We start from the raw sequence: 18,820 nt of genomic DNA, 5'->3' as shown, positions 1-18,820 counted from the left end.
TATATATATATATATATATATATATATATATATATATATATATATATATAGGGAATGATGCGTGTTTGCATCATGTGTAAAGAACAACATTTTGAACAAAAGTTCTTGTGCAGTCAGACCCATATTTTGATTTACAGTCTTCTTTCTTTGACTTCTCACTCAACATCTTAGATCTTAGGATATAGGATCAGACCACTGTGTTCTGATTCTTAATTTTAGCATATATTTCCAAAAATTAAGATTTTGGTTGTAAAAGATGCTAGTCGCCAGACTAGAGTGTGTGTATATATGTATTGTGTGACTGTATTTGCATGTATGTACATGTATATACACCTACATATGTATACTGGCAGCTCACACCTTTAGCACAACAGTTTTCTTTTAAGTGCAAAAAAGATTAAGGACAGGAATACAGTGTTCTGGTCTGCTAAATCAAAACTGAAGTGACTCTTATTTGGAAAAAAGCAAGCTAGTTTTTTAAGTTTCGAAGAGAAATTTTGTGTAAAATAGATTACCTTAGTGTGTGTTGGTTTTTTTAAGATCCATCATTCACTTGTTTGTTTAAATACTAAGCTGTGTGAGAAATAAACAGTTGAGTCAAGACTTCAAATACTTATATTTACCAGGAATTAAAACCACAGTTACTTAGTTTCAAAAATCCTTGCTACTTAAGTGGTGTCTAAATATATGCCCTAGGCCTCCAAGTAACCTTTTTCATTACTTTGCAGTCATGCATTTTATATGCCTATATACTAAGGGCAAGAATCTGTGCTGTGTTTAGAAGCCACAGAGTACTGAATTTATCCTGCAGAAGGAATGATATGACAGGTCCTCAGAAGGGTTATGCAATGATTTGCTGCTGCCCTGTCAGTGAGCAAATCCCACCTGCTCAAAACTGACATTTCACAGCTGTACTTATTCTCAGCATGCAGGGTCTGGGTTGAGGATGGTAACTTGTATTTATGTTACCTTTAGTGGAGGGTGCACAGACAGTTCCAGTGCAAATCACACATACCAGTTACTTTCTAGCACCTTGTGTGTGTGCAGATCCATCTTTGCTGTGGGGACCACTCTCTTGGAAGCACTGAAGTTCCCCTGTCTGGACTACTGAAGAAAGGAAACATGGAGATTGACCAGCACCCTGTGGCAATAGAGGGACCATTTGTTCTTGTTCCACCAAATAGAGCTAAACAGAAATTGACAAAACTGCCTTTGGATCTGGCTCCTACTGTTGGGGTATCTGTAATTCTTCAAAGGGAGAACTTGACTACCCAGGTATGTCTTACCCATTCATTGTTGGTTTAGACACTGTTGCACAATTTCATGTTAAAAATTAATTATTGGTGATTCTAAATCATATTTGACTGGGTTTTGTGTAACAAAAACAAAATAAAACAAAGCCTGAAAGAATTAGTGTCTTTATATAAATAATCCATTTGTTGTCATTTTTCTATGCCTGAAAAATAATCTCATAATATGAAATGTTATAGATAGACTATTTCAATGCAAGCCATGATCAGTAAGAAAACTATCATTTCATCCAGCCTTCGATTCCCTTAAATGCTGCAACTGAGCCCAAACAGCCACAGGAGAAAATTCTTTCACCTGTTAGTAGAAAAATAGAGAACCAGCAGCAGAGATCCCAGAATGTCCCATCTCAAGTTGACCACAGTTCTTCAAAAGAAGATGTAGCAACAGAAAGTGAAGTGGAAAGTCTTAAGCTTGAAAAAGGCTCAAAACCAAGGAAAAGGGGTATGTAGTATGTAATTTTTTTCCCAGTTGCTGAGTGTGGTCTTGGGTCACATACTACTCCTTTCTAGTGTATTCATGAAGTAGTACTCATGTCTGGTGATAGATTTCAGGCAAGTCAGAATTATTTGCATAAAACAAGTAACAGAAGGGGGATAAATGTTGTGATTTGAACATGGTTGTTAAGTACACTTGCAAGAGTCAGGTTAGAGGTTTAGGGGTGTGTAGATTACAAGTGATGTAGATGGTCATCAGCTTGAAAAATCGTAACAAAAGTTTTTGAAATTTCCTGAAGTTGTGAATCAAAAGGTTTAGTGCAATGCCTATGAAGAAACTGACTTGCTCAAGATTAAATGGTCTAATGCTAGTTTATTCAATAGAAAAGCAGGGGTAATGTGGGACTCTTAAGTTTTCTAAGGAATTTAATATGTGGATAGTAATTTGTGAAGACAATTGTTTGTATAGTACAGAGTCCTGTAACTCTGTGCTATACAAACAAAGCAGCTGGGTCGTTTTGTTTGTTTTCGCATGATCCTTCTGTTTGGACTTGGTAGCTCAAGCCCTAGGAAGACTTGTTTCTGATTTGAGAGCTGAGTAGGGGAAAAGTGGAAGAGGAACAGAGATAAGAAATACTGTAATAACAGAATAAATGTCAAAAAAATGTTGTTTTGCTAAGCATTTCTAAACATGAATCTTCTTCAGAGATGGTTATGAATAATGCAGAGTGATTATTTTTCTAATGATACTTGTATTGCTGCTCTTTTGAGATGTGTCCTAAAGATGCCCAGTTCTGTAGAGGAAATTCTGTATCCTAGAATGGTCTCTCAGGATTTGTCTGCTAATTCAGCCAAATTTTCTTTTAATTCTAACTGATCTTATCTAAGCAAGGATTAAGTCCTTTATATGGAATGTAAAAAGAAAGTATTGTGAACCTAGCAGCTAGTTTGAACCTCTGGTTAGGAAATCCAGGATTGTGCTGTTTTATTAATAGTAATAGTAATTTTATAATTCTGTTTTGCTAAGATGTAAAACACGTAATTTCACATTTGCCTTTCAGGGCTGGTGGCTGGCTGCCCTCAAGAGGTTAACAAACAGTGTTTTGAAGAGCCTCCAGCTTTGAAATCGCAGAGCAGAGCAAAGTCACCTCTGTTAGATGTGCAAAATCACAGTAAGGCAAAATCTATTGAATTTAGTACATCAAATGAAATTTTACTATAGAAGCAACTTAAATGAATTTTAACAGTAACCTTATATGTACTTTTTGTTTTGTGAGGACCTTAAAATTCCACTCTGCCACTTCTTTGCACCTACCGACATTTTACCTGAATCACTTAAAATTGTTTCATTCATACTTTGTCTTAACTAGCTGATGTTGAGGTATTACGACATTTTTCTTTTTTTTAATGTTAATATTAATGCAAACAAACTGTTTTTGTTATTAAGCTTTAGTTTGCTTCAATAGCTAAACCTCAGCTTGGGGCCAAGGTGATGCTGCCTTACGTGAACACTGTACTTGACCCATTAATCTGTCTTCGTAATTTCCCTAAAAAAGTCCGTTAATTTTTAAAAACACATTAATTGCTAAAAATATATTTTTTTCCTATGCATGCCCTCAAGCTGGCTAAGAGAATTAATATAAACTGAAGTCTTACAGCATCTTTCTGAAGAATTTAATATCTTTGATCTTAGTGTAAACTTTTTCAGTGAGTTAAACCTACATAACTTAAAAGATTAATAAAGAAAGGAAAAATATTACAATCCTGTAAGAAGATTTAAAGCATATTGGGATTTGGTGTTTTTTTCTTTGGAAGTAGTAACTTAGAGAAGGAGGGGTTATTTTTCACAGTATTCATTTATTTTACAAGGAATAGAAATCTCTTGGGGAAGCAACCTATCTACTTGCATTTAAAATATGACACTAATCTTTGATATATTTTGTTATTTTTGGGCAGAATAAGTTATAAAAAATGCACATGAATTCTCTTTTGTGTTTTCAGCTGATAGTGGTGCAGTAGCGATATCTCAGCCCAATCCTGTGGGTATGTCCAGCTCTTCTGACCCTGTGTCAGCACAGAAAATTGTTATTCCAGCAGCCGCTCACCATTTTTGCTTTTCAATAGACTTAAGAAGTATACGTGGTCTGGAAGTTGGTTTTCCAATAAATTGCATTTTAAGGTACAATTTATTTTTGTTATTTTTGGTAAATACAAAGCCTTCATAATATAAGTGATTGCTAGCATTGTGCTTCTCTGCTTCTTCATGCCTTTTCTGTTGCTGATTTTCAGTAGCAAAATAGAATGTTCATGTGGATTATCACTAAACTAAGCATTAAAGATGGTGTGTAAGACTTTATCTTTTACTGAAACTGGTATTAAATCTCATTTGAATGTCTAAGCTCAGACAGCAAGGAACATAAGTTCTTAAAGGAAAGAACTACTTTTCATGTTACATTTGGCTACATTTCCAGCTGATCAGTGGAGTGACTTTTGGGTTTTGTTTGTTTTTGTTATTGTTGGTTTTGTTTGTTTGTTTGTTTTGTAGTTTTCCACATACTACCAAGAACTCTTTACAGTGTTTTAGTAAGAGACAGATCATTGGTTTCTGTATGAATCCAGAAGAAGCACATTCTAGTTTTAATGAAGAATCAGTGCAGTTAAATGCATTTCTGAGAGACTTGTAGATATAGGGGTGATTTTGTTGGTTTAAAAAAGAAATTATACTTTTAATATATTAATTATTTATGGTGTATTTGAAGTCAGTGATTAGTAATAGTTTTTACAATTTGTCTTATATCCATCAGGGTGCTTTTGGGGTTTGTGATGAAATGTATCTTTAAATGGTGATTCAGTCTGAAAGCATTGAGGATTTCTGGCTGGGGAGGTGCTTCTGCATTTGCTCTGCTTCTTTTCTGACAGGGCTTGATTCATGCCATTTTTAACTGGTCACTGGAAGTCTAGTTGTGGTGGTGGTTCTTGGGGTTTAGATTTTGTCTGAACTAGGACAGAAAGGTATGCATGGGATGTAGGGATGGAATATTTTAAAATATAGCCAATATAGAGTGCATCATTAGCGTCTTTCCATACAAGCTACTTTACTAAATAGTATGTGGAAAGCGACATATGGTGGATTGAATTTTGCCACACAAAATCCTTCATGTAATACTTAAATCATTTCAGAACAGTAACAAAACATGGGTTTTTTTGTTTCATGCACTTGAATTTTTATAGTCAGTGATGAACATGGCAGGATGCTGAAAAGGAAAAACATCCAGATACATAAATGTTAAGAAAAGTTGCAGGATAAAAAATTGCATATTCACTGTAGATTGGAAGCATTATTTTATTCCAGTCTAAACCTGCTCTTTCAACAGCTCTCCACAGAAGGTGAAGAAAGCAATTTTTATATATAGAAGCATCATTTGATGCAGCTTTTATTTTATTAGAAACTTGGGTGACAGCTGGTATTATCAATTTGAACAAAATGAAGAGGTTCATGGCCTCCCTTTTGTTACAGTTTATCATACACTAAAATATGCCAGTAGTTTCAGGCCACATTTTAAGTCATATTGGTAAGATGATATGACTTGCCTTTTAGTCAATTAAACTGGAAATGAAAAGCTAATGAAATTTTCTAATGGTTCTGACACTGTGTATATGTATACCTAGTTATCAGTTACTGCATGTTAGTCTAATCTGAACTCTATACTTAAAGATGCTCTCAAATAACAATGAATATGAATTTTTCTTCCGCTTGTCTTCCCAGTTTATATAATAATGATAGAGTTCTAGCAATATATGAATTCATCTGGTTGTAAAGATACAGGTTTTTAGCACTTTGTCGAGATAACAGCCAATATAAAGAAGCTGGATCATTCCTGAAGTAAATGAAAGCATGAATACTTGAGAACTTATACTAGTACATACAATAATAGAACTAAGTTTCTGAAACTTTGATACAAGTCATGCTATACTAAATGATGTCTAAACTGGTTTTCCTGTATAAGATATTAATTTCCTATAAGGTATAAGAAAAGTTATCTTTTTTTCTAATTATCATTTTTGTTATTATTCTTATTAGGTACTCGTACCCATTTTTTGGCAGTGCAGCACCTATTATGACAAGTCCACCTGTAGAAATTAGAAAGAACATGGAAGTCTTTCTTCCAAAGTCATATTGTGCATTTGACTTCGCAACTATACCTCATCAGCTTCAAGATACATTCTTCAGGTAGTAATTTGCAATTTTTTATCTTAATTACGTTTTTCTAGATTTTGTTGTAAATGCAGTCACATTAAGATTCACTTCTAGAATTTAGTTAATAATTCATGGGCTAATACCAATAAATACTTAATAACCTACTCTTCCAGTTTCTATATTAATTAAAGTCAGGAATTCTAGTTCTTGATTTTATCTCTTGCCTACTTGGGTATTGTTGCTTACAGAAACAATTGCAATTGCCATAAACTTTAAAAGTAAATTGTAAAATCAAGTAAAAGCTTGATAACATCGTTTTTATCAAAGTACTTCTTGAAATATGTAATTTTTTCCTCTTTTTAATATGCAATGACTATATGATACTTTTGAAAATCCAGCAGGTAGCTGGAAAGCAGCTCGCAGTGTTGAAGGCTGTAAAACAGTTCTCCCAGTAGTTCCACCATCTTTCAATAAATTATTAAGATGTAGAAAAAGTATCCTCAAAAAAGCAGTCTTTTGTTAGAAGTGGAGGGAGGTGTATTTTGGGTGACAAGGTCTAAAATTCATTTGTAAATATTTATAAATGAAGATGATCAAGTTATGTTAGCATTATTCTGTCAGTCACTTTCACTGTAACATTGTTAGTCCTTAATAATCGAAGAAAGGAATGATAATCTGACTGAACCAAGTGATTGAGAAGATAGAAAGGCAGTCAGTCTCATTCCTCGAAGTGAAAGGCAGTAAAACCAACCTATTGTTTGACATTTGTAGCATCACTGATTTAAGAAGTTACTTTTTAGAACCTGAGGTTCTTCCGAATAAGAATGCTTCCTCTTTCATTTTGATGCCTGATACTAAGATCACTTCTTTGTTTCAGACTGCCTCTGCTGGTTGAATTGTGGCACAAGGATAAAACAGCCAAAGACTTACTTCTAGGAGTGGCAAGGCTTCAGCTTTCAAATGTTTTGGCTTCAGAAAAAACCCGCTTCTTGGGTGGGACTGGTGAACAATGCTGGCGTCAGACTTATAATGAAGCAGTCAGCTTCACAGCAGCACAAGGGTAATACTAATTAAAAAAATATTTTGTAGCAAGTTTTCTGGAGTTTTTCATTTAGTATGTCTCTGAAAAACAGCAAGCTTTTCCTGCTTAGCTTTTTGAATAGGTAAACAGGCTGCAGAGTACTGCAGCGTGCAGAGGGGGAAATAGGCACCCGAGAGATGAAAAGCTAAATTGCCACTTTGTGTCGAGCAATGTCCACACTGCTACCAAAGTCATTGTAATAAACCCATATAAAATCATGAGGCTATAAATTAAATTAATTAAACTAAATAGAAACTTTAACTTCACAGAGAGATTAAGATATAAATAGAAAAAAGCGTTACTTTTGAAAAAAGCGTTACTGAGTCACTTCCTTAAGTAAGTTACTCAATTATAGAAAGTGTTGATGTTCCAGAAAATAGTTAACATTGTTTGTCCATAGTATAGTTTTAGATACTACTGACTTCATGAAAGTTAGGGGATAGATAAACCCAGAGAATGGAGATGTCTCCTGTTTCAGGATAGTAGCAGGGGTTTCAGCTTGTGTACATCAGAGGGAGCAGTATAAGCTAATATTCTGTCCGAAGACAAATGTTCATTTACGTTGAGCAGTGATGATGATATATATATATATGTGTATATTATATATATGTGTGTATAGAGAGATGTGTATATATATATTTTTAATTTGTAGTTACTTCTGTCTTGTGTCCTTGTTAAAGATGATTAGTGTTCACAATCAGTGTCTAGACCCTCATCTTTTTTGTGTGATGATGGAACTTGATTAGGCCCTTAAAAATAAACTTAATTGCTATTAAACTGAGGTCAGTTTTAAACCACTAATGCAACAGATTTTTTACAAAGCATGTTATATTTAACTCACAGGAAACTTCATTTTAGTGACTGGTTATCCCCCCTTCTCCCAACTTAATTCATTCATTTGACCTCTGGCTTTGTTTAAACTTCTGTGGGAATGCCAGCATGGCCTAATTCTGTGAAGAGTTACTTTAACGCATTCAGTTTGTTAAATGAAACCTGGTTTTGCACAAAATATAACCACTAGATGGCATTCTCAAAATGTAATCAGGTCTGCATTATGCTGTGCTGACCTCTTCTTATCCTTGTTCTTGTTAGAGTAACTTTCTTATTACACTGGTGTGTTCAACAGACTTGTTGAATCAATTACTCAGATTTCTCAAGTCTGCTAACATGAATCTTGTTTTCTTTTTTAGTCAGTGGCTGATGGAAAGTTGTAAGAATTTATTGCAGCTATTTATTTCAACTTAGGTGAAGCACAAGCTTTTTTTTTTATTATTTTTTTCCTTCAAAAATAACTGTAGAAAGCTGCACCTTGTAAAAAGCATTTTAGTGTTGTCTATATTTGCTGAAAGTGAATTTCTGTTAAAACTACAGCGGTAGTTAATTCATTCAGCATCTTATTGCTTGATACATTCTGCAGCTTCCAGGTGACAAGTGATTATGTAATTTGCCTTACCTCAGTGGTTATCACTGAAATGTGAGGTTCTATGTTGACCAAGGTCTGCACTGCAGTGAACTTCGATGTGAGACTTTTGATAATTTCTAGTTACAGACTTCTGTGTGTTCCTTCTCTTAATACCTTTCTGTGCAAAAGATTGACTTTGTTTGCTACATTTTGACTTGATTAGAGACAAGGCAGTTAGAAACAAACTGTTCTTAAGCAGAAAACGCTATTTTAAAATTAATTATTAAAATATCTGTTATCTAGGTATTGTTTCACTGTACAAGGGCAGATAGATATTTTAACCTCTAAGTGATTTAAAGTTACCAGTTCCCTGTGCTGAAGCTTCCAGACATATGGTTTTCAGTAATCCAAGGATGTTTTACCACAAAGGATATGCAAAGTTACTAATATTGTGGATAACTGGAAGGTTACTGTTAAAGTCTAAACAAGGAAAACTAAGGAAATGTAATGAGTATCTTAAATTAAAGTCAGCAGCAATGCCTGTATATGAACAATTATATCACTAAAAAGATTTAAGAGCATATTTGTGCTCTCACACAGGCAACTGTTTAGAGATTCTAAGCTTGTACAGAATGACTTTAGATTTGCTGTTTTGTGTGTTGTCTTAAAATTCTCTTTCTGTATCTTTAGACAGTTTCAATTAATATAACATTCTAATGCTATTTATAGGTCAGGCAGCAGAATAGCAGAGCTTTCGTATGCCATCACCTTGGAAGACTATGGACTTGTCAAAGTGCAAGAAGTTATGGTGTCAGAGTCTTCTCAAGTAAATTTTATATAAATCTTTTCTTTTTCCTTTGAACATGTCTTTGAAACGTTGAGGTTCCAATGAAAACTCTGCTCTTATTATATCAGGATGTAGGTGCTGGTCGACAACGGCATGTCCCTCACACTCAGCCTCGCTGTGCCCAAGAAGACCATCCAGAACCTCGAGAAACTCTGGAATACAAAGCAGCACTGGAGTTAGAAATGTGGAAGGAAATGCAAGAAGACCTTTTTGAAAATCAGGTTTTTACTTTTTTATTATCTTGTCTTAGTCTGAAAGACGGGAGTCTGCTGAGGAAGGCAGGAGCCTCCTTTGGAATGGAAAATGCAAACCCCTTCCCTGTGAATTGTTATAATGATGGAATGACTGAATGAAGGGTCTGTCAGGCAGAGTTCCTCACCAGTGTGTCTGACAAAGCAAACGAGCAGCAGCAGCTCTGGCATTATTCCCGAGCAGAGCAGCCCCAGCACCGCTCCCGGCCGCGGGCGCTCTCCCCTCACTGCAGTTCCGGGCACGGCCGCCAGGGGGCGCTGCTGCTCCGGCCGGAAGAGGCGGGGCGGGGATTCCTCCGGGCCGCCAGGGGGCGCTGCTGCTCCGGCCGGAAGGGGCGGGGCAGGGAGTCCTCCAGGCCGCCAGGGGGCGCTGTGGCGCGGGCGGGGGCAGCACGCGGTGATGGCGGCTCGGCCCAGACGGGAGAGTATGGGACAGAGGCTTCGCTTCACAAAGCCCCGGGGCATCGAGACCCTGCAGGACTCTCGGGAGCAGCGAGCTGGGCCCGCAGGACGTCTCGGCAGGCAGGGGGTGCGGGTCTGTGGGGCTGCAGTGCAGTGAAACCCAGAGCAGTGCTGGAGAAGCAGAGGGAGTGGGACAGTGGCGGCCCGGCTCTGAGCAGGGCAGGGGGAGATGAGCTCAGGATCCCGGGCAGCCAAGCAGATGGGGATGGGTCCCTCTTTTAGTGAGACTGGGTGATAATGAGGACCCAGTCCAACGGCTGCACTCACGAGCAAAAGGCTTACCCTGGGAAGGCAGTATAGGACGGGGCTTCTACGGTGACCGTGTATGCTTCCCGCAGTAAGCAACAGCTTGCCTGTCCTCTGAAACCGAAATGCCAGGAGCTGTCCCTGCTCCTTTACCTGCCCAATTCTCACGGTATCCCTGTCCCTCCAAGATAAACCCCTCCGGATGAAAGAAGTGCAACCAGATGCCCATTCTTTGTTTTCTTAAGTAACTAGTAGTTAGTGTTTCCTAGCAACGTATGGGAAAAATTCTATAGGTAAGAAGGAACAAAAGAAAGGAAACCTAAACTCCAACATACTTAAATTACGTGGTAAATTACCAGGGAATGTTTAGCAGAATTGATTCAGAAAATAACATTAATTATATTTTATTTAACTGATTCAAGAACTAAATTTTACTCATATTAATATTAAACGCTAATATTAAAACTTTGGATGTAAACTACTCCATCCACAAATTCCATGCTCTTAAGGAAGAAGATTAATTTTTAAGTGAGTAAAGAAGATGCTGTGTTTGAACTGCAGAATACCATCATCACGATTTCCCATTACTCTTTATAAAATGTACAATAGATTCAAGATTCAAACTATTGATGTTAAATATTAATTCTGTATTTCTTTAGTTGCATCTCAAAAAACATTAGCTGTCTACTCTTGAAGTCATTCTAGGCGATTTTGTTTGCATGATTCTTTTTGAAAGATAGTGAAAATCTAGTACCTCTGGATATTTTTCTCAAACATGCATTTACTTTGCTTTTTATACTATAGTGTAAGAAATCTTTCACTATCAGAATCATATATTGAGCTATACAAGTCAGCATATAAAACTTTTGCTTCAAGACTTAGGTCTGCTGGTACTCTAAAGGTGCACTTCTAACAATTTTGATCCGGTTTGTGGGTTTTGTTTATTTTTTTCTCTAAAAGCTTAAAAAGAAGGAAATGGTCCATATGCAAGCACTTGCAGAGGAATGGAAGAAAAGAGATAGAGAGAGAGAGGCATTAGTGAAGAAAAAGGTAAGGAAATTCCTCCTTATACTTGCAGAAAATCTAAATTGTTATAAATATAGCAAAGTATTTGGTAACATGTAACAAGGGTCTGTGATTAGGCTTTGCTCCTATTGATATGCATGCATTTAGGTTACAACAGTGCAAAAGAATTTAAAGCAGTCTTTAATCATAGAATATTTGTTAGAAATTTCCTCAGGTTAGCTTGCTGTATATGGGAGCTCTTTAATTGCATTTTAGTTGTCTTCTACAGCCTGGCTGTGCATGGCAACCCATTAGCCTATACTGAGTTGGAAGGATTCTCCATTTCAAGTTCTTATGAGCTGGAGATTTGTTTCACGTGGAAATTTCTGAATGAAAACTATCAATAATTTGTTTTTTCTCCCCCCTTTGTCTAGGTAGCAGAATATAATGTTTTGGAAGAACAACTTCAGAAAACCCTGAGAGATCTGGATAAGCGAGAGCGACAGCTTTTTAGTGCTGAATCAGAGGTAAAAACTGGTTGTATTAAACAACATAATTGCATTAGCTACTTCTATAAGGTTTGAGTTTTCACTTAGTGACAACTGTGCTCTGTATAAAAGATATTCAATAGCCACATTCACCCTGATACTTAGAGGACCACTAGTAATTAAGCCAAGTTTTATTACAGCTACACCTTTTTGTTGAAATAGAACTTCAGTGAACTTTTAAATAGATTTCTAGAATTACAGAGCTGCAAACCTTCTATTCTTGACAGAATTAATGTCAGTGCAGACATTTATGTAACATTAGCATACAGTTTTAAGTTTAGCACTGTCAGGTGAGTATTGTCCGCATACACAAGAGTGCCTCACTTCAAAAGGTAATTGCTAGATTAATTGTTGAAATAGGAGACAGTGACAAGGAGATCTGGGAGAAACTTCAGGTTTTGTTATCCAACATGTTCCTACTTATTTTTAAATAGTATCAGAGTCTCCTTCATTCTCCAATGAAGGAGAAACCAGTAACTACCACTGTACTGAACACCCTCAATCTGAGGAAGTGGGGTGTGACTTTGGGGGTGCTGGTGATATGAAAAGAGAAAATAAACTGCCTATTCTTGTATTTCAGAACAAACTCAAAATTACATAGGTAAAATAATGTGGTGTTTTTAGCTGTCCAGCAAACCTTTCTTTCCTCCTTGTAACTCAGATTAATTTTTCTAGCCTACTAATCCCTTCTGTGCTTGTAACAAAATTGAGAGCTCCCAACACAGAAATTGGCTGGCTGAGCCTTTGACCTATTCAGTACCCATGCTATCTGTGCCTCAAGATGCAGTTTGTGCTGTAAATAATAATAATTATAATGCTCAGATGCTTGACTCTAGCATCTGAGCAAAAAATCTGGTGGTCAGGTTTGGCCAAGTGCATTTCAGTCTGAGTAGTAGTTACTTTGAATGTCATGTATATTTCTCTGAAAGCCTTCTCAAAGTTTAGTGAGATTCTGACCTGAGAGCTAGAGATGATAAAAATCAGTTGGTTCAAAAAACATCTGGTTCAAAATGATGTAGTTTTAATGTTTTTAGAATAGTTTTGATATGTTCAGTAAGCAATTAACAGTTTGTGATATGTACCATTGGAGAAGTTTCTATTCAGCTGGCAGTTATCTGGGACAGTAGCATCTTTCCAGAAAGTTCAAACATGTAAAGGATTATTCTTCTGTTAAGCTTGATGAGAAATTATCTCAATATGCTCAGTTTGAACAGTGCAGTCTCACTGACCTAAAGACATTTTGGCTGTAGCTGTGGCTTTCACAGTCTCTGCGATGAATTGGAGTATTTAGCTTTTCACTTTGTGGTAGGAAGGTGGATGTGAAATCTGCCTTGAGCAATCATCTAGAATCATGCAGAGTGTACAGAAGAGCTCCAGAGAGCTCTGTTTTACAGTCAAGCAAGGATATATTTGTATAGTACATAATATAGTACATAATATAATAAATATGATAATTGACGGATTGTTAGTTAAATTGAAATTCATTAAGATAATATATAATGAACATTTGGACAATTGGAATTTTATTGTTTAATTTCAGAAATTAATTTTTCTGTCATGAATAGCAGTAAGTTATAAGAGACTTTTCAAGTGAAGCTCTCACTCCTACGGGTGAATAGAAATATGTCTCTTTTTAAGCTTCAAAGAGTAAAGAAGGAGCTGCAAGCAGAACATGAAAGAAATCTGCAGGTGCTTCAGGATTCTGTGCGTCGAGCCAGAGAGGAATGTGCACACCAGCTAGAACTAGAAAGGTCAAAAATCAAACAACTGGAAGAAGACAAGCTTCGCTTACATCAGCAGGCAAGTACACTTATGTTGTCTAATGAAAGTGAGCTATTTTCTAAGTATTATAAGTTAAGCAGTGGTTTGGAGGTAATTGTATTCTGGCAACTTCGTAACAAACATTTTATTTAAATTGAGGAGCTGCGCTGAGATCCATCCATATTGTTCTTGCTCAGTTGCATGGCCAGTTTGCAGTGTGGTGTTTGTAATTAGTATTTCAGCATTGAAATCAAGTTTCATTTAACAGCATACATTACATGAAGAACCTGAACAGCAGTACATTTCAGTAACTTAAAAAAATGTTGACAATTAACATCTAAGTAGTTTGACTGCAAATATTCTTCTGTTGCAAAAGAGTATTACTATTATCGTTATTGGAACACAGGGGAAAACTCTTGTTATTGCAGTCTTCTTTTCTGAGAGTAGTACTTTCTAAACAGAAAATTTAGACCATGTTCTGTTGTCCTGTAAGCTAACTTTGGCAGTAACAGCAAGGATAGTCTAGATAATTTTTCCTGACAGTTAAACTGTAAAAGTTAGTACTTATTTTTTTTTTTAGCTGTTACAGCATTAGACATTTAATTTGTTATTGAGTACATTAAATCTTACCAATTCCTAAGTGTTCTGAGAAGTACTTTGTTTATGTAGATTAATTGCTTTCTTTGGTGTTTTTAAGGTCTGATGTGTGATAGTGATAATCTCCTATTAGATTTTTCTGTTTATAGAACTGTGTCAGCCAAAGCCATATTTTTGTGCTTTGGAAGAGTTGTGATAGATTTTTGTGAGTTTTTTAGTTCTGTATGAAAAGCTGATATTAACGTTTCTCCTTTCTTGGCCTCCTTTCTTGTTAGCATATGCTAACCACAGTACAGTGTACTCTTAAAAAATTCAGTTAATACAAAAATATTGCTAACCTCGAAGATACTCATTTTGACTATTCTGCTTGAGCAGTCACTGAGTTGAGATGAACAGTTTCAAACTGCAGAATGCAATCCTCTTCAAAGTGATGAGTGGATTATTTTTGTATTTTATGTGTTGTTGGCAGCTATGAGTCCAGACGAGACAGCTGGTAGTTCTTCTTGCTCAAGTGGCCAAACACCACCAGCTAATGTTCTTATTTCATATTCATTCTTTCAGCTCCCACTGACCATTTTTAGCTTCAACAGACCTTTTCTTAATAAAACATCACCATCACTTTTTTTTTTCCTTATTCAGAACAGACATACAGTTGTCAGACCAAAGATCATTTAGCTCAGTATTATGGTGCAGCAATGGCTGGATTTACAGGATAAGAAAATAGGAAGCAAGACTATGAACAAATGCAATTTTTATATATTCAGCAATACCATCAAGGGTTATATGTACTCCTAGCCAAAGTCAGTTTCATACTTACTAGCTGTCAATGAAAGTTTTCTTCATGATCTCATATGATTACTTTCAAAAAGAATTTAGTATTGCGACATTCTATGGCAATGAGTTCTAAAATTTAATTATGTCTTTTATATTTAAATCTTCATTTATTTTAAGCATATTTTCTAATAATTGTGAAGAATCCTTTAGTGCCTGTGCAACATAGAGTTTCTGATTGCATAGGCTGTCATACTGTCTCTATTCCAAACACTATGTTTTCTCTTGTTTTGTATGAAGGCCATTTTTTCCAGAGCATCCTGGCTGTCTTCCTCCGTGCTGTTCCTGCTATGCTTCACTGTGTGATGGTTTTTGCCACATATTGTGCATGAGACAGGCTTTTTTTCTTTTGCTTTGTTGGGGGTGGGGTTTTGTTTGCTTTCTTTGGAGTTACACTGTAGGACCCTGCTCTTTGTAATGTGCACAAGCAGAAAGTTTCTGTTGCTGCCAGATGAGTTTCTTTTTTTAAGAACTTTTTGGGTGTGGAGTTTTTTGTTTGTGTGGCTTTTTTTTTTTTTTAACATGGAATGTTCTGGAATAAGTGATTATATTCCATACTTTTTAAAGGGATTTGTCAATACATAATTTCCACATTTAGACATTAGAGATCTCTAGAATTCAACTGGTTTTGAGGTAAGCCCCACTATGTAGAAGGGAAGATCCTAGAAACATCCAGCCTTACTTTCTGAATATGGAAGTTGTGCTTTATTTGTGGAATTTTTATAGTTTACTCATTTCTAGCATGTCCACAGTTCTGAGTTCTCGTGAGAAATTCAGTTCTTGAAAGCATTTCCAGAACCAAACAAGAAATTAAACATTGTTGTAGAAGTTCTAGAGAGAGCTGATATTTCTAATAAAAAGAAATTAGTAATAAAAAGAAATTAGTTATTGTCTTTGGGTATCATGTCTGTATGTCTGCTTTAAAAATAAATGGGTAAAAATGAAAGGTGTTAAACAGCAATTCAGGAGCAATTCAAGTTCAATAGGATATAGTAGTTCTCTGAGGAAAACAATGGCAGCAAACTCTGTTTTTGTATGGCTCCCTAGGAAATATCTTTGCTTTCTTATATCCATTCTGTAACAATTATAAATGCAAGAAGCAGAAATTTGGGTGAAAAATAGAGGTGACCCAATCAGAAGATCCAAAGAATTAAAATATTGTTGTACTAGTAGAAATTGTTTTCTTTGAAACAGAAATGAGGTCTCTAAAGAATTTTCACTTAGTATTTAAACTTTTGGATACAATTCATGGAAATACTGCATTATCTAAATGGACATAAATATAAGATCAGCATGTGGGATCATATTCAGTATGGAATACTTCAGTTCTGTCAGGTGTATTAAGGTATTTATAGCTGAATAATATTTAACAGAAGAAAAAAAAATTACAAAAAGTTCTTAGTACTTTTAAGATATTATAAAAAATGCTGTTAGATGTTTGACTTCCTTACTTTCTCTGTAGCAAGTAATTGTGTATCAGCATCATTTTTCAAATTACCCATTGTGTGTAAAAAGCAAAGCACTCTCTTTATAAAAATCTTCTTGAAACCGTGGAGTACACTGTGAGGGCAGAGGTACTCAGCATTAAGTCATTAGTCACTGAAGCCTTTCTCCTTCAGCCTTTCTTCTAAATCATTTGGCTGTACAAAATATCAGTCGTTTCCTTTTGCAGACATTCCTAAAGAAGTTGTGCTGTGAAATTGAGTAAGTAATAAAACTTCCTATAGTAGATAACACTGGCTTTCTTTAAAAGATGTACAAATCTTAGTATTATGCTTTCTGTATTTCTTCTGCAAGTTGTTTTAGAAATGTGAACAAAAACGTGCATAAATCTTGATCTTACATTTATGAGGACAGACTTGTTTTTTTCTTTCTAGTGCTGAGCAAAGATCCTCTTAAAAACTCTTTCTATTAAAACATTGCTGTGTGCCATCGTCAAGAAATCATTAATTATGAATGTGTAACTTTCAGTATCTGTTTTATATCAAATAATTGACAGTAAAATGTTTGTTCCAGGGAGTAACTTAAATTCTGTAATCTAATTATTTTTCTGAGAATGGACTTTTCTGCTAACTTGCATCTTGGTTTCTTTAATGTAGCTTTATGAAGCAGAAAATAAGCATAAGACTTTGGAGAAGGAGTTCCAGCAATACAAAGAACAGCAAAGTAGCAAACCAGAAATCCAGCTACAATCAGAAATAAATCTTCTCACTTTAGAAAAGGTATATTGGATTTTTCTACTAAAAAATTATCACAATGGTGTGTTCACTGATAAAGGGTATGTAGGATAATACTGTGTGATGAAATGGTTAATTTATCTTCACTTCTTCCAATAATTTCTTTGGAGTTTCAATATTCAGACACAAATAAGGTCAACAGTGACCTTATTTCTATAGAGGAAGCAATAATGTTAGAGGCTAAAGCAGGAGAAAACCCTAACCTATATATTTAAATCATGATTTATGATGGGGTCTCTGAACATACTGTTCAAAAAAATTAAAGAAAGATGACTGATGATTAATTTAAACTGGTTTTCCATTATGTGCATTTTCATAATTAAGTATTTCTGAAAAGAGATTTTGTTACTTATCAGTAAAATGGAATCGCTGTCATAAGTTGATTTTCTTAAAAGCCGTATATTCCAACAGTAGAGAATTTAATTAAAACCACAGATATGGGCATTGAATGCTCAGAATTATTGAGAGACTTGAATAAAATTGTTGGTGAAATAAGCTGAAAAAACTTGGGCCTGGCTTCTTGGCACAAAATATACTCAGTAATATGGCTAGTCTGTATCTTACTGTATGCTTTAATAACTTCTAATAATAAAAGCGACTGATGCAAAATATTTTTGTGTTTCTACAAACTTTTTAAGCTCTTAGATTAAGTCTTTTTAGATTTCCTAGTTTTGTTAGATGAATTAAATGAATTGGTGCTTTATGATCTTCACAATTTTAATGAAAATAATTTTCGTCAGATTAAAAAATCACTTCATCAGACATAAATGCTATATTTTTTTATTGTGTTTTTTGTGCTTCATAAATATTTTCATTTGTCTTTTAATACAAAATTCTTTTTACACAGATGATAAACTGAATTTTTCAGTGGTAAAAACTTTTAAAGATTTGTGTAGTTAATAAGATCAAAGGTTCACACTAGATACAGAGATTTTGAAGAGTGGTTTGAGCAGATGGGTATTTCAGAGAAAAGAATGTAGGACATATCTTCCATCAGCAAACTAAAAAAGTCTATGTACCTTTTTAAGAGAGATCTATCTGTCAGCATTTTTGTGAAATTAGTGTTTATAACTTTACTTTGAATAAAAAAGGGATGAGGGGATGGCTGATTTGAGAATCTTAAATTTAAAGGTTATATCAGCAGATTTAGTGCTAAAAATTAATCTTTTTCTTTTTGTGTAGACGGCTGTCCAATAAAAACAAGGTTATATTTTAAACAAGAAAATGTTCTTGTGCCATAATATTTATGTTATATTGTATAACAGCTTTAGATGATGTTGTATATTACGCTACATAAACACTTTTCTTAAACCAGACCCTTTGTATATATACATCTTTCAGTGATTGTTACTCCTGTTATTGCTTCAGCTGATATGATTTTAATTGCTTTTAGGTTGAACTTGAAAGAAAGTTAGAGTCAGCTACCAAGTCAAAGCTGCACTACAAACAACAATGGACAAGGGCTTTGAAAGAACTTGCAAGGTTAAAACAGGTATGCAGGTTTTCTTCGGTCATATGAGACAACCAAGCTATTGCCATGCTGGAAGCTACTAGGATTACTGTTAATTACTGTATTTTGTTTTTGCAAAGTAAAGCTCTCAGCTATGCT

The 18,820-nt window shown here is 35.2% G+C and overlaps 1 protein-coding gene across 10 annotated transcripts in view; it reads left to right on the top strand.

Annotated features, from left to right (window-relative positions):
- CEP120 (centrosomal protein 120) overlaps positions 1-18,820 on the top strand; it is a 101,078-nt gene that overhangs the window by 28,449 nt on the left and 53,809 nt on the right. For 8 of the 10 annotated variants that reach the window (XR_004495614.1, XR_001525473.3, XR_001525472.3 and 5 more), the window contains 13 exons: positions 1,030-1,275; positions 1,545-1,752; positions 2,807-2,917; positions 3,747-3,924; positions 5,827-5,976; positions 6,821-7,003; positions 9,156-9,252; positions 9,342-9,494; positions 11,193-11,282; positions 11,672-11,764; positions 13,424-13,585; positions 17,074-17,196; positions 18,605-18,703. Coding sequence is in view for 5 of the 10 variants with exons in the window: in XM_015653146.3 (XP_015508632.1) it covers positions 1,030-1,275; positions 1,545-1,752; positions 2,807-2,917; positions 3,747-3,924; positions 5,827-5,976; positions 6,821-7,003; positions 9,156-9,252; positions 9,342-9,494; positions 11,193-11,282; positions 11,672-11,764; positions 13,424-13,585; positions 17,074-17,196; positions 18,605-18,703 (1,893 nt within the window). In the remaining 5 variants the exon portion in view is untranslated. Of the gene's footprint in view, positions 1-1,029; positions 1,276-1,544; positions 1,753-2,806; positions 2,918-3,746; positions 3,925-5,826; positions 5,977-6,820; positions 7,004-9,155; positions 9,253-9,341; positions 9,495-11,192; positions 11,283-11,671; positions 11,765-13,423; positions 13,586-16,646; positions 16,679-17,073; positions 17,197-18,604; positions 18,704-18,820 lie in introns of all 10 variants that reach the window. The other 2 variants (XR_001525474.2, XM_015653147.2) reach the window with 2 other exon arrangements.

The sequence above is a fragment of the Parus major genome, chromosome Z (assembly GCF_001522545.3).
Source record: "Parus major isolate Abel chromosome Z, Parus_major1.1, whole genome shotgun sequence".
Lineage (NCBI taxonomy): Eukaryota > Metazoa > Chordata > Aves > Passeriformes > Paridae > Parus > Parus major.
Note: the sequence above shows the minus strand (reverse complement) of the source record. Positions and strands in the feature narration are given on the sequence as shown.